Raw genomic sequence first — 14331 nt, 5'->3', positions numbered from 1 at the left:
GCTGGGCGGTGGCTGTGCGGTTGCTGGGTGGATGCTTTACGGTTGCTGGCTAGATGCTGGGTGAATTCTGGGTGGATGCTGTGCGGTTGCTGGGTGGATGCTGGGTGAATGCTGGGTGGATGCTTTGTGGTTGCTGGCTGGATGCTGGGTGAATTCTGGGTGGATGCTGTGCGGTTGCTGGGTGGATGCTGGTTGAATGCTGGGTGGATGCTTTGTGGTTGCTGGCTGGATGCTGGGTGAATTCTGGGTGGATGCTGTGCGGTTGCTGGGTGGATGCTGGGTGAATGCTGGGTGGATGCTGGCTGGATGTTGGCTGGATGCTGGGTGGATGCTGTGCGGTTGCTGGGTGGATGCTGGGTGATGGCTGGGTGAATGCTGGGTGGATGCTGGCTGGATGCTGGCTGGATGCTGGGTGGATGCTGTGCGGTTGCTGGGTGGATGCTGGGTGATGGCTGGGTGGATGCTGTGCAGTTGCTGGGTGGATGCTGGGCGGTGGTTGCTGGGTGATGGCTGGGTGAATGCTGGGTGGATGCTGGGTGATGGCTGGGTGGATGCTGTGCAGTTGCTGTGCGGTTGCTGGGTGGATGCTGTGCGGTTGTGGATGCTGGGCGATGGCTGTGCGGTTGCTGGGTGGATGCTTTGCGGTTGCTGGATGGATGCTGGGTGAATTCTGGGTGGATGCTGTGCGGTTGCTGGGTGGATGCTGGGTGATGGCTGGGTGAATGCTGGGTGGATGCTTTGCGGTTGCTGGCTGGATTCTGGGTGAATTCTGGGTGGATGCTGTGCGGTTGCTGGGTGGATCCTGGGTGATGGCTGGGTGAATGCTGGGTGGATGCTGTGCGGTTGCTGGGTGGATGCTGTGCGGTTGCTGGGTGGATGCTGGGTGATGGCTGGGTGGATGCTGTGCGGTTGCTGGGTGGATGCTGGGTGATGGCTGGGTGGATGCTGTGCGGTTGCTGGGTGGATGCTGGGCGGTGGTTGCTGGGCGATGGCTGGGTGAATGCTGGGTGGATGCTGGGTGGATGCTGTGCGGTTGCTGGGTGGATGCTGGGCGGTGGTTGCTGGGTGATGGCTGGGTGAATGCTGGGTGGATGCTGGGTGAATGCTGGGTGGATGCTGGGTGGATGCTGTGTGAATGCTGGGTGGATGCTGGGTGGATGCTGTGCGGTTGTGGATGCTGTGCAGTTGCTGGGTGGATGCTGGGCGGTGGTTGCTGGGTGATGGCTGGGTGAATGCTGGGTGGATGCTGTGCGGTTGTGGATGCTGTGCAGTTGCTGGGTGGATGCTGGGCAGTGAATGCTGGGTGATGGCTGGGTGATGGCTGGGTGAATGCTGGGTGGATGCTGTGCGGTTGTGGATGCTGTGCAGTTGCCGGGTGGATGCTGGGCGGTGGCTGGGCGGTTGCTGGGTGGATGCTGGGCGGTGGTTGCTGGCTGGTTGCTGGGTGGTTGCTGGGTGAATGCTGGGTGGATGCTGGGTGGATGCTGGGTGGTTGCTGGGTGAATGCTGGGTGGATGCTGTGCGGTTGCTGGGTGGATACTGGGCGGTTGCTTAAAAGTTAAAAGAGACAAAAGAGTAATGCGCAATATTTTTCCCTTGAGATTTATGTTTTCACTTCTTCACTATTTATTTCTTGACAAGCTTTCCTGTAGGCTAATTCATTGATTTGGTTTGTTGTTCTTCAGGTTAAAGTGGATAACAGGTGAATGTCTTGAGTCCACCTGTAATGTGATGTATAGCCTACCCAGGGCAAGTGTTCGAGTTGATTTATTTAACAGTATTTGATTGAGTCATGAAAATGTATTACTGGCTAATATTATTTTCCCCATATGTGTAGATTGCAAGTTGTTGTAGAGGGGAATTTGTTGTATTTGGAGATGAACTGACCAGTACTTACTGATATGTACAGTACTTTTGCTGATATGTAATTTTTAGGTATAGTGTCGTTTTTTTGTGTGTTTTGGGTCGTTTTGGAAAGTCTATGAATCTTTTTTCCTTTTCAAATCTTAGCAGATTTAGTTTTGATATTTTTAATTAGCGTGCTTTGCTTGGTAAAGATGTGTCTTTGAATTCACCCTGTGTAGAGCACCATTGCTTTAAGCAATACACATTAAAACGTACATCTTTTGGCCCATTCTCATAGTTTGAGTGTTTTTTAAGTTCATAGTAAAAGTGGTCAGGTAAACTGTTTAGTTTCCTGAACAAGGATGTTTTCCGACACCCCAACTTTAGAGCATAATGCCTATTTTGATGTTGACGTCCAAATATAGCTAAATATATCAAGATGTGTCACACCAAGTTTTATGTAAAAATAGGCCTTTAGACATTTAAATACATATTACATATTTGACGAATGCTTTTATGCAAAGCAGGGTTGCTATAGTTTTAAATTTAGCTTCTTTTTATGTCTTTTTTTGTATTTTCAGCTTATTTTAGTTTTTTTTTTTTTTACTTTCATGGCCGACTTATTGTCCTTGGAGTCGAATCCTGAACGTGCACTGATCCGTCACTGACCACAACCAGATTAAGAGCTGTTTAGTCATTTCAACTGACCGGATTCCACTCAAATGAAAGAACTTTCCCAGTCATTAAAGCACTTTTAAACTGTTAAAGAATGACTTGTGGCTTTCAGATTGTTTCGCTCACACACGCTGATGTCCTGCGGCCTTAATGTTACCGTGATAATGTTACCGTGAGAAGTGTGCCATCCTGATGTCACCGGGTTTTGGTGTCTGGTTTTGTTGCGTTGGCCCCTCATCCACCCCCAACCCACAATTTAGGTCATGTTGTGTGTTGAATTGCAACTTGAAACAAGACACGTACACCAGGCGCGTGAAGCATTTGCCACTGAGCCCTGCTGGACTATGAGTACTTTCCATGTGTAAAGACACACAAACATCAGATCACATGTATAAACTCAAGAGGAAGGTGGGGTTTTGTTGTGGTTTTGCACATGCTGTTCTGACTCAAATTCTAGTGGGATTGAGCTCAGTTGTTTTGTATTTTTTATTGTTTTGCTGATATATTTAGCTAGCGATGCCTATCTTTGATAGACGTCATGATAGATTTCATGCATTGATGACTTTCAGGGGGACACTTCATTCAAACAGACTGTAAGTGCGTGTAGTGTTTCTGTCCGGGCCGCCCTATATCTCGGTTTTAATCCACTCTTATTATAATGCTGTTGCAGGAGTTGTCATTGATTCACTAAGATCGTCCTTGGCCGTCCAAGACTCTGTCCTGAAGCTAATAACTAATCCATTACTCCTCATATTTGTTGGTCTTAGCTCTAACCTTATGATGAACTTAATTTGTTGTTAATTATATTGTGTTTGCTCAGTAAAGCATCAGTTTTTTGCTACTTAAAAAGGTAATATAATTAAAAACATGATATGTCTTTGATCTTGGGAAATAAAAGAGTTCAGTCAGTGTATACTGTTACTCTAGACTTGGGTGGTTGCAAAGTATTCACACATATGCAAATTGCAATCTTGATATATGTGCGAATTTCATCTAGTGGAAGCGTTTGGTACTGCGCCCAAACAAAATCTTACTGAAAGCTTTTTTTTTATCTTTTTTTTATCCATCCATCCATCCATCCATCTTCTTCCGCTTATCCGGGGCCGGGTCGCGGGGGCAGCAGTCTAAGCAGGGATGCCCAGACTTCCCTCTCCCTAGACACTTCCTCCAGCTCTTCCGGGGGGACACCGAGGCGTTCCCAGGCCAGCCGGGAGACATAGTCCCTCCAGCGTGTCCTAGGTCTTCCCCGGGGTCTCCTCCCGGTGGGACATGCCCGGAACACCTTCCCGGGAAGGCGTCCAGGAGGCATCTGGAAAAGATGCCCGAGCCACCTCAGCTGGCCCCTCTCGATGTGGAGGAGCAGCGGCTCTACTCTGAGCTCCTCCCGAGTGACTGAGCTTCTCACCCTATCTCTAAGGGATCGCCCAGCCACCCTGCGGAGAAAGCTCATTTCGGCCGCCTGTATCCGGGATCTTGTCCTTTCGGTCATAACCCACAGCTCATGACCATAGGTGAGAGTAGGAACGTAGATTGACCGGTAAATTGAGAGCTTCGCCTTACGGCTCAGCTCCTTCTTCACCACGACAGACCGGTACAGCGACCGCATTACTGCAGAAGCTGCACCGATCCGTCTGTCAATCTCCCGTTCCATCCTTCCCTCACTCGTGAACAAGACCCCAAGATACTTGAACTCCTCCACTTGAGGCAGGAACTCTCCACCAACCTGAAGCGGGCAAACCACCCTTTTCCGACTGAGAACCATGGCCTCGGATTTGGAGGTGCTGATTCTCATCCCAGCCGCTTCACACTCGGCTGCAAACCGTCCCAGTGCATGCTGAAGGTCCTGGTCTGATGGGGCCAACACGACAACATCATCCGCAAAGAGCAGAGATGAAAATGCGAACCAAGCTCCTGCTCCGGTCGTACAGGGACCGGGTATCCCTTAGCAAAGGGCCCCGAACCCCATACTCCCAGAGCACCCTCCACAAGATGCCGCGAGGGACACAGTCGAATGCCTTCTCCAAATCCACAAAGCACATGTGGATTGGTTGGGCAAACTCCCATGAACCCTCCAGCACCCTGTAGAGGGTATAGAGCTGGTCCAGTGTTCCACGACCAGGACGAAAACCACACTGTTCCTCCTGAGTCCGAGGTTCTACTATCGGCCGGATTCTCCTCTCCAGTACCCTGGAATAGACTTTCCTGGGGAGGCTGAGAAGTGTGATCCCTCTATAGTTGGAGCACACCCTCCGGTCCCCCTTCTTAAAAAGAGGGACCACCACCCCGGTCTGCCAGTCCAAAGGTACTGTCCCCGACCGCCACGCGATGCTGCAGAGGCGTGTCAGCCAAGACAGCCCCACAACATCCAGAGACTTGAGGTACTCAGGGCGGATCTCATCCACCCCCGGTGCCTTGCCACCGAGGAGTTTCTTGACTACCTCGGTGACTTCAGCTTGGGTGATGGACGAGTCCGCCTCCGAGTTCTCAGCCTCTGCTTCCTCAATGGAAGACGTGACGGCGGGATTGAGGAGATCCTCGAAGTATTCCTTCCACCGTCCGGTGATATCCCCAGTCGAGGTCAACAGCTGCCCACCTCCACTGTAAACAGCGTTGGTAGGGCACTGCTTCCCCCTCCTGAGGCGCCGGACGGTTTGCCAGAATCTCTTCGAGGCCGACCGATAGTCCTTCTCCATGGCCTCACCGAACTCCTCCCAGGCCCGAGTTTTTGCCTCCCCAACCACCCGGGCTGCAGTCCGCTTGGCCCGTCGGTACCCGTCAGCTGCCTCAGGAGTCCCACAAGCCAACCAGGACCGATAGGACTCCTTCTTCAGCTTGACGGCATCCCTTACTTCCGGTGTCCACCACCGGGTTCGGGGATTGCCGCCTCGACAGGCACCGGAGACCTTACGGCCACAGCTCCGAGTGGCCGCGTTGGCAATGGAGGTGGAGAACATGGTCCACTCTGACTCAATATCTCCAGACTCCCTCGGGATCTGGTCGAAGCTCTGTCGGAGGTGGGAGTTGAAGATCTCTCTGACAGGGGATTCGGCCAAACGTTCCCAACAGACCCTCACAGTACGTTTGGGTCTGCCGAGTCTGTCCAGCTTCCTCCCCCACCATCGGATCCAACTCACCACCAGGTGGTGATCAGTTGACAGCTCCGCCCCTCTCTTCACCCGAGTGTCCAAGACATACGGCCGGAGGTCAGATGAAACAACCACAAAGTCGATCATTGACTTCCGGCCTAGGGTGTCCTGGTGCCATGTGCACTGATGGACACCCTTATGCTTGAACATGGTGTTTGTTATGGACAAGCTGTAACTAGCACAGGTGTCCAATAACAGAACACCACTCGGGTTCAGATCAGGGGGGCCGTTCCTCCCAATCACGCCCCTCCAGGTGTCACTGTCGCTGCCCACGTGGGCGTTGAAGTCCCCCAGTAGAACGACGGAGTCCCCAGTCGGAGCACTTTCCAGCACCCCTTCCAGAGACTCCAAGAAGGCCGGGTACTCTGCACTGCCGTTTGGCCCGTAGGCACAAACGACAGTGAGAGACCTATACCCGACCCGAAGGCGCAGGGAAGCGACCCTCTCGTTCACCGGGGTGAACTCCAACACATGGCGGCTGAGCTGGGGGGCTATAAGCAAACCCACACCAGCCCGCCGCCTCTCACCATGGGCAACTCCAGAGTGGTGAAGAGTCCATCCTCTCTCGAGGAGTGTGGTTCCAGAGCCCAAGCTGTGCGTAGAGGTGATCCCAACTATCTCTAGTCGGAATCTCTGAACCTCACGCACAATCTCAGGCTCCTTCCCCGCCAGAGAGGTGACGTTCCATGTCCCCAGAGCTAGATTCCGCGTCCAGGGATCGGGTTGTCTAGGCCCCCGCCTTCGACTGCCGCCCGATCCACTTTGCACCGGCCCCTTACGGTCCCTCCTGCAGGTGGTGGGTCCACGGGAGGGTGGCCCCACGTCGCTCCTTCGGGCTGAGCCCGGCCGGACCCCATGGGGGGAGGCCCGACCACCAGGCGCTCGCATACGAGCCCCAACCCTGGGCCTGGCTCCAGGGTGGGGCCCCGGCTGCGCCATGCCGGGCGACGTCACGGTCCTCGATTTTGTCGGCATCATAAGAGTTTTTGAACCGCTCTTAGTCTGACCCGTCACCTAGGACCTGTTTGCCTTGGGAGACCCTACCAGGGGCATATAGCCCCAGACAACATAGCTCCTAGGGTCGTTCGGGTACTCAAACCCCTCCACCACGATAAGGTGGCAGTTCAAGGAGGGGTATTTTTTTTAATATTAACCTTAAATTTGGTACACAGCTTATTTAGATTTAGGGCTTTGATTTTCTCACAGTTTTAGAATAAAACGTGTTTTGGAAAACACATTTTCATATAAAAATTTGAAATGATATTTTTCTGCATTTCTCATAACAATAAATGTAAAATTTTATAACTTTTTTTATGTCAAGTGTCATCTTTAAATAGAGACTAGTAAAAAGAGACTTTAAAAAGTGTCATCTTTCAAAAAGAAACTTAAGTCTGTGGTTTAAGTTAAAAGTTTAAGATTTTAAACTTAAGTTTAGTTTAAGTTTAAGTTTTAAGCTTAATCTTAAGATTTAAGTTGGAAATTTAGTTTTCAGGTCCATGCTCAAAAAGTGAATAAATGGATTATAACTACAGCATAAATACAATTCAGTACAAAAAAAAATCCCCTAAAAAATACAAAATATTAAACAAAAAACATTAACGAACTAAAATATAGTACAATAATTTCATAGAAAAAAAAAAATCTGATACAAAGTTGGATATATAAGAATGTATAAGAAGAACGTTATCCGCACACATACAGTATATAAAGTATGTATCTCAGTATTGCTTGTATCGTTGCAAAATGTAAACAATATTATTGTCCAGCTCTAATCTGCTAAATGCAACTATAAGAGATATTAAGAAATATGAAGATATAATGAACATTAACATCATGATTTTCTGTAAAGCTAGTTTGAAACGATGTGTATTGTGAAAAGCACTATATAAATAAATTTGACTTGACAGTATTGACTCAACATAAAGTCAATACTCAACACTTTCTCTTTGGCTCTCAACGAAGGCGGTCGCATTTTCTTCCCTTCCTCTCCCTTATCTCCCCTGCTTTGCTCCTCTCGTCTCGTCTAGTCTACTGTCTTGTACTTTGAGAGACTCTCTCCGCACTGCTCTCCAAACTAAGAAATTATGGATTTGATCAACTGGTCTCTCAACGCAATTGACACCATCTTCTCGACGAGAAGCTTGGGTTCGGGGGAACCTGACTGCCCTGCCAGAACGTTCGCAGCTGGCTACACGATGGACGCGTGGGAGAGGTGGCGGGTCGTGTGTCTGGCGGCTCTTTCCGTGGAGGACATTGAAGATATCTACCTTTTCGGAACCATGATAACAGGTTTTCTGCTGTTTGGATTAGGCATTGCCCTGGTTTATCGAGGAATTAAGAAGACGGTGACAGCTGTCCAAAACCCCACAAGGCTGCCCGTCATGATTGAAGCAGTGGGCAGAGCTGTCAGCACTCAGACTATGACTTTGGTGACTATTACCCAAAATATTGATAACATCTTGGAGAAGCTTACAGCTTTGCAAAGGCAAATGGATCGTTTCGGAGACCCAAATGGACCAGGAGCTGTGTAAATTGGAATGCGGCTACTCGTCCCAAGACCAAACAACCCCAATCTTATCTGCTTCGGCCCCCCTCTACCAGCACTGGCCTTGGCCGAGGCTGCTGCTGCAACAACAACTCCCTCTGGAGAGAGCACTGCAGCGAGACGCTCTTGCCTTCCTTCCCCCACTCCCCACTGACACCTGCTGATTGTTGACTCTGTCTGGGACCTGATCAAGGTTGACTCCATGGCAACTGCTGTGTATCGCTATGACATCCTGCGGACTGAAGCACCTAGATTAGGATGTCAGGCGTAGCGACTCTCGAGGCCTACACATACACGGACTCTTACATATACACAGATATGCAATCACCCTCCCCCAACCCCCATCCCTCGCCTTCGACGCTTTGTACCCCCAGTCTGACAGGCGGGTCTGACCAGCGCCGAAAATGGCTGCAGGACCGGATGGCTGCTTGCCTGTGCTGGGTTACCTCCACCCCCCACTCCCCTCCCCTGTTGCAAGTCTTGTGTGTTCATGTTGTGTACTGATTATGTGCTAATGTTGCTGAGGTGTTTTTTTACTGTTCCCAAACTGTACTCCTTACAGGAGCATAGTCTGGGGGTTGCCTTTTTTTTCCTCCTCACCTCTCCTCATGTTATGCTGTATTTTTTTCCTCAATGCTCTGTCTTCCTGTCCTGTCTTCCCCCTTGTCATATTGTATGTATGTTTGTATGGACAGGTTGATGGCGGAATTTCGCTGGTACCTGTGACTAGTGACCAATAAAGCTACTACTACTACTACTAAATAACTTATTTTCCATTTTCCAAAGCTTTCGGTGGATTCCAGAATTGGCACAAGGAGGAGCTTACGTTTCGGTTAATTATCCAAGCCAAAACTCGAATTAATTTAAGTGGACTTAAAAAAAAAAATAAAAAAATAAAAAAAATTCTATTGAGAAAAATAAGTGACAGAGATGTTTTGGCCGTGTCCACTGATCTAGAATGTAAATCGCTGCCCCTGGAAACCTGTACATGCCATATGGTTGTACTGTCCAGCCTGATAAATACCGTACACATGTACTTCTGGTGGAGTGTTGGAAATGCCCTGGCGTTTGGCCCGAGGTCTGTGACTGTGACCACTGGCTGCTCTCTCGGTGTGTGTCCGGCTGAGACGAGTGAACAGGGAACAGTGTGTCCTCCTGGCGGAGCGAGTAGGTGTTAAACATGGAGCCGCACACATTCAACAAGCTCGCATTACATACAGGACCTTTGTTTAATCGCACGAGTCTTACATAATCGTGAAGCGGCGAAGTATTTATTCTACTGCAGCTGATTTGTCGCCTGGTCATTTTTTACATTGTCATTTAATTGGTGTTCAAGCCCTCTGTGGTTTAAGAGTATAAATAGAAAAAAATGGTCAATTGTTTTATTTTTTTAACTTTTTTATTACATTTGAACTAAACACATACAAATACATTTCCATGTAACACAGAAAACAACAACACACACACACAAAACATTTGCTTCTCAGTATTTTACACTGATATTCAATAACACCTCTTTTCTTAGTCTTCTATTAACACCTTTCCAGCTCCACCACTTTTTAAGAACGATCTGAAAGGTCCCCAAACTCCATCATAAACCGAATATTTATCCCTTAAAAATATAAGTTATCTTTTCTATTGACATATTTTTTTTTTTTACCATTTCTATGGTTAATTGTTAAAGTCTGTACTTGATTGAGTGCTGCAAAATATTTTCACATTTTTAATATAAATCACAGTTTTGCATGCTACCGTTTGCATATTGAGTTTTTAATTTTAAAAAGCAAGCACTCCATTTTGAACAAAATCTTTGTTCCCCAAAATAGAATTGGTTGTTAAGGCGTGGCTTAGTGAGTGACAGGTTGTTTTCACTTACCTTGATTATATGTAACTACAGTATGGAAAGAATGTTTCTTCATCTATTACATGTGAATTAGGGCCGTATGAAATCAGTTTGATGTTTTCCTAAATTGCATCCCAATTCCATTTTTTTTTTTCTGAATTCAATTTGAATGTTTAAATGAACATTTAGTAATCAAAAAGTGTGTCTAATTAGTTTTAAATCATTAAAACACAAGTTAACACCAATTTATTAAAAGTTTAACAAAAGTTGATACTGAAAGTTCCCAGTTAAATACTGTTTTTCGTACATATTGGCTTCTTTGAGGTAGTACTCTCCAGCATATGTTTTACATACTTTCTAATAAACGTACATGTTTATGGTTTATAGTAACATAGTTCAGAGTATCGTTGCAATACAAAAGAAAAACATTTTTGAAAAATGTTTGTGTACTTAAAAGTATACTTTTATAAACTAAAAAGTGGGCCAATTTAGTCCCAAGTAGTATTGAAGTAGTACACAGGTATACTTCTAGTACATTGAATTTAGTATACATGCTACATAAAGTATACTTGGAAAATATACTTAAAGGAACACTCCACCGTTTTTTGAAATAGGGCTTATTCACCTTCTTTCCTACATTTAGATAGGTGGGCAAATGCATTTTTGTCTCAGTGCATGCATTGTTTTAGTTTGACAGGATCGGCGCTAGCTTAGCTTAGCATAATGAATGGAATCCTTTGTTGCCAGCTAGCATGTTCTGAGTAAAAGTGATATAAAAAATAAAAAAAACCCACCTAATTACTTCTTGTGGCCTGCGTATTCACAACAAGTACAAATAGCGATGCAGATTAACACTAGGCGATTTCCTATGCAGATATTGACTTGGGACTATATTAGGGTGAAGCACTGCTACTTGGGCGCAGAGATATCACGCCCAAGTAGCAGTGCTTCGCCTGTGCATCCCCCTAATATAGTCCTTAATATATAAGTCAATATCTGCCTAGGAAATCGCCTAGTGTTAATCTGCATCACTATTTGTACTTGTTGTGAATACGCAGGCCACAAGAAGTAATTAGGTGGGTTTTTTAAATTTTTTATATCACTTTTACTCAGGACATGCTAGCTGGCAACAAAGGATTCCATTCATTGTGCTAAGCTAAGCTAGCGCCGACCCTGTCAAACTAAAACAATGCATGCACTGAGACAAAAATGCATTTGCCCACCTATCTAAATGTAGGAAAGAAAGTGAATAAGCCCTATTTCAAAAAACGGTGGAGTGTTCCTTTAAACTTTACTTAAATTTAATTGATCAAATTAACTTGATGAGAAGATTCTGGGTTTTTTTTCTCTCTCTGGAGAATCAAGTTTCTCTCCATTTCATCTCATTGCTTAGAGAAACTCTCAGTACTCATGGTAATTTCATGTGAAACCTGTTATTTATAAACTCGCTCTGAAGTCATGTGATCTAGCCCTCAGATGAACTATTAACACTTGCATTTGTGTCATAAGTTCATGAAACTTGCATGACCTCAAAACAGACCTATATTAGTGGCATGCGAGTAAATGCTTAACGCATCAAGGATATTCACTCTGTATCTGCACAGTCTCTTATGAGCTCGCGGCTCCTGTGGCCTGGTTTTGCTCTCTGATTTTCTCTCGGTGTCAGACAGACGCAACACAGACGTGTAGATAAGGCTATTTAGGGTGAACTTAACCATAATTACTGCTGATAAAAAAATATTGCAGACAACGTAAAGCTTTTAGTAGGGCTAATGTCTGACAAGCTGTTATTTGCTGTACCTTAATTAAATGAGACGAGACTGTGATTTATGTTGAGATTAAGCTGTGATTAACCCTAACCCTGGTGTGATTCTGTGTTGTTATTGCTAAAAAAACTATCAAAAGTCGTTTTCATTTATTGAAATTAAACTATATATCTATCTATAAACAATTTAAAAACTATATTAAGTATATTAAGCTCCGGTTACAGTATCTGACAATACAATACATTTTCTTTAATATGTCCATGTGGTTCCTCCAGGCTGATGTGTGATTCTCGCTCTGGCCCTGTCCGCCAGCATGGTAGACATGGAGAACCACTACAGCGCCCCGTCGCCGCTGAACGACGCAGTGCTGGACAGCCCGTTGTGCAGGGACTTCATCGGGGGAATGGGAGACCTTCAGGACATCTCTCAGTCCATGGATGAAGACGCTCTCAGCAGCTTCGAGGTGACCGAGAACCAGTCGTCGGGTCTGGGCTCCGGATCGGAGAGCTCCACTGCGTTAGGTACCCAGATGCTGCCACTCAAACACACTCTGACTTTTTAAGAAAAGACGCTTTTCCATGCAATTGAATTGCATTACACTGCGTTGGATTACGTTGCATTGCATTGCATGACATTACATTGCATTACTTTGCATGACTTTGCATTGCATTGCATTGCATTACATTACATTACATTACATTACATTACATTACATTACATTACTTTGCATTGCATTGAATTACATTACATTACATTACTTTGCATTGCATTGAATTACATTACATTACATTACATTACATTACATTACATTACATTGAATTACATTTCATTACATTACTTTGCATTGCATTGAATTACATTACATTACATTACATTACATTACATTACATTACATTGCATTGCATTGCATTACATTACATTACTTTGCATTGCATTGAATTACATTACATTACTTTGCATTGCATTGAATTACATTACATTACTTTGCATTGCATTACATTACATTACTTTGCATTGCATTGAATTACATTACATTACTTTGCATTGCATTGAATTACATTACATTACATTACTTTGCATTGCATTGAATTACATTACATTACATTACATTACATTACATTGAATTACATTTCATTACATTACTTTGCATTGCATTGAATTACATTACATTACATTACATTACATTACATTACATTACATTACATTGCATTGCATTACATTACATTACTTTGCATTGCATTGAATTACATTACATTACTTTGCATTGCATTGAATTACATTACATTACATTACATTACTTTGCATTGCATTGAATTACATTACATTTCATTACTTTTCATTACATTACATTACATTGCATTACATTACATTACATTACATTACATTACATTACATTACATTACATTACATTGCATTACATTACATTACATTACATTACATTACTTTGCATTGCATTGAATTACATTACATTACATTGCATTTGCAGCTGATTTGCAAAGAATAAAACCAGGAACTACTCTACATAAGAATGCAAATGCAGATGTTATTGCTTTGCTAACATATTGTTAGCATTTCAATTTTGTTAGACTTATGCTTATGAAAAAAAATTAAGAGAAACAATTTGCCAATATGATAAAAACATAAGATATATGAAAGAAATATTATCAAGAAAGGGTTTTTTCATCGTCATATCTCATAATGGGATGTTTCGATTTTTATTTATTTATTGGCAAACAACAAAAAAATGCTTGTTAAAAATTGTTTTAAAGTAGTTGAACATGTTTCTACCTTCATGTACTTGCATAGAGAATGTTGTGGTTATTATGCAGCATAATAACCACATATGCTGTCAGACAGGAAATGAAGGTGTTTCTTCAATGCTTTCAGTGCATATTCCACTGATTTATCAGATGTTATGTATGTGCAAATTATCTAGAATCATTTGACATGTTTGACCTTTAGACCTCGTTTGTGTTGCAGTTTTTGGTTAATCTTGTGGTTCTGGAATGTCTGACCTAGTTTTGACTTCTAGAAGCTCAATGGAATCCGTATTATTTCTGTGAACAAACTTCACATTCCTAAATTTAAACCTCAAGGGCAGAAACGATTTGTTTTTCAGAATCATAACCTGCTGTTGTGGTTGAGTAGTGTTGTAGTGTTGAGGTTAAAACACCATACATGAGACATGAGGAAATGACATCATGGAAATGTGTGATGATGAAGCAGCAGAAAGTCAGAGCAGTGAATTGGATTTCTCACAAGGAGGTAAACTTGTGGCTTTGGCTTAATGTTTTGTCATAAAATGTTGTCAAATGTAAAGATTTTGAAGTATTTTAGTGATTATTAGAAGACTAATAGTAATTTCACACTACTCTCTTTGGTATTACACTGCAAAGCTTTGTATATGTGTGTGTATTTACTTATAATGTATGTACTTAATAATAATCAGAATTGTTTCTTGATCATCAAATCATCATATTGGGATCATGTGACACTGAAGACTGGAGTAAT

The 14331-nt window shown here is 44.2% G+C and overlaps 1 protein-coding gene and 1 long non-coding RNA gene across 3 annotated transcripts in view; one reads left to right on the top strand and one right to left on the bottom strand.

Moving 5' to 3' along the window:
- The window catches only part of pparab (peroxisome proliferator-activated receptor alpha b), a 49831-nt gene that overhangs the window by 7920 nt on the left and 27580 nt on the right, over nt 1–14331 (top strand). For both annotated transcript variants that reach the window (XM_082160704.1, XM_082160705.1), the window contains one exon: nt 12096–12341. In XM_082160704.1, coding sequence (XP_082016830.1) covers nt 12134–12341 — 208 coding nt within the window. In that variant the 5' untranslated portion in view covers nt 12096–12133. The remainder of the gene's footprint in view (nt 1–12095; nt 12342–14331) is intronic.
- LOC309491313 lies at nt 8976–12087 on the bottom strand. The gene is made up of 3 exons (XR_014203018.1): nt 11350–12087; nt 9749–10647; nt 8976–9693 (listed from the first exon to the last, which is right to left on the bottom strand). It is a non-coding gene; the product is annotated as an uncharacterized lncRNA (long non-coding RNA).

This window comes from Leuciscus leuciscus (genome assembly GCF_965113295.1).
Source record: "Leuciscus leuciscus genome assembly, chromosome: 25".
Lineage (NCBI taxonomy): Eukaryota > Metazoa > Chordata > Actinopteri > Cypriniformes > Leuciscidae > Leuciscus > Leuciscus leuciscus.
Note: the sequence above shows the minus strand (reverse complement) of the source record. Positions and strands in the feature narration are given on the sequence as shown.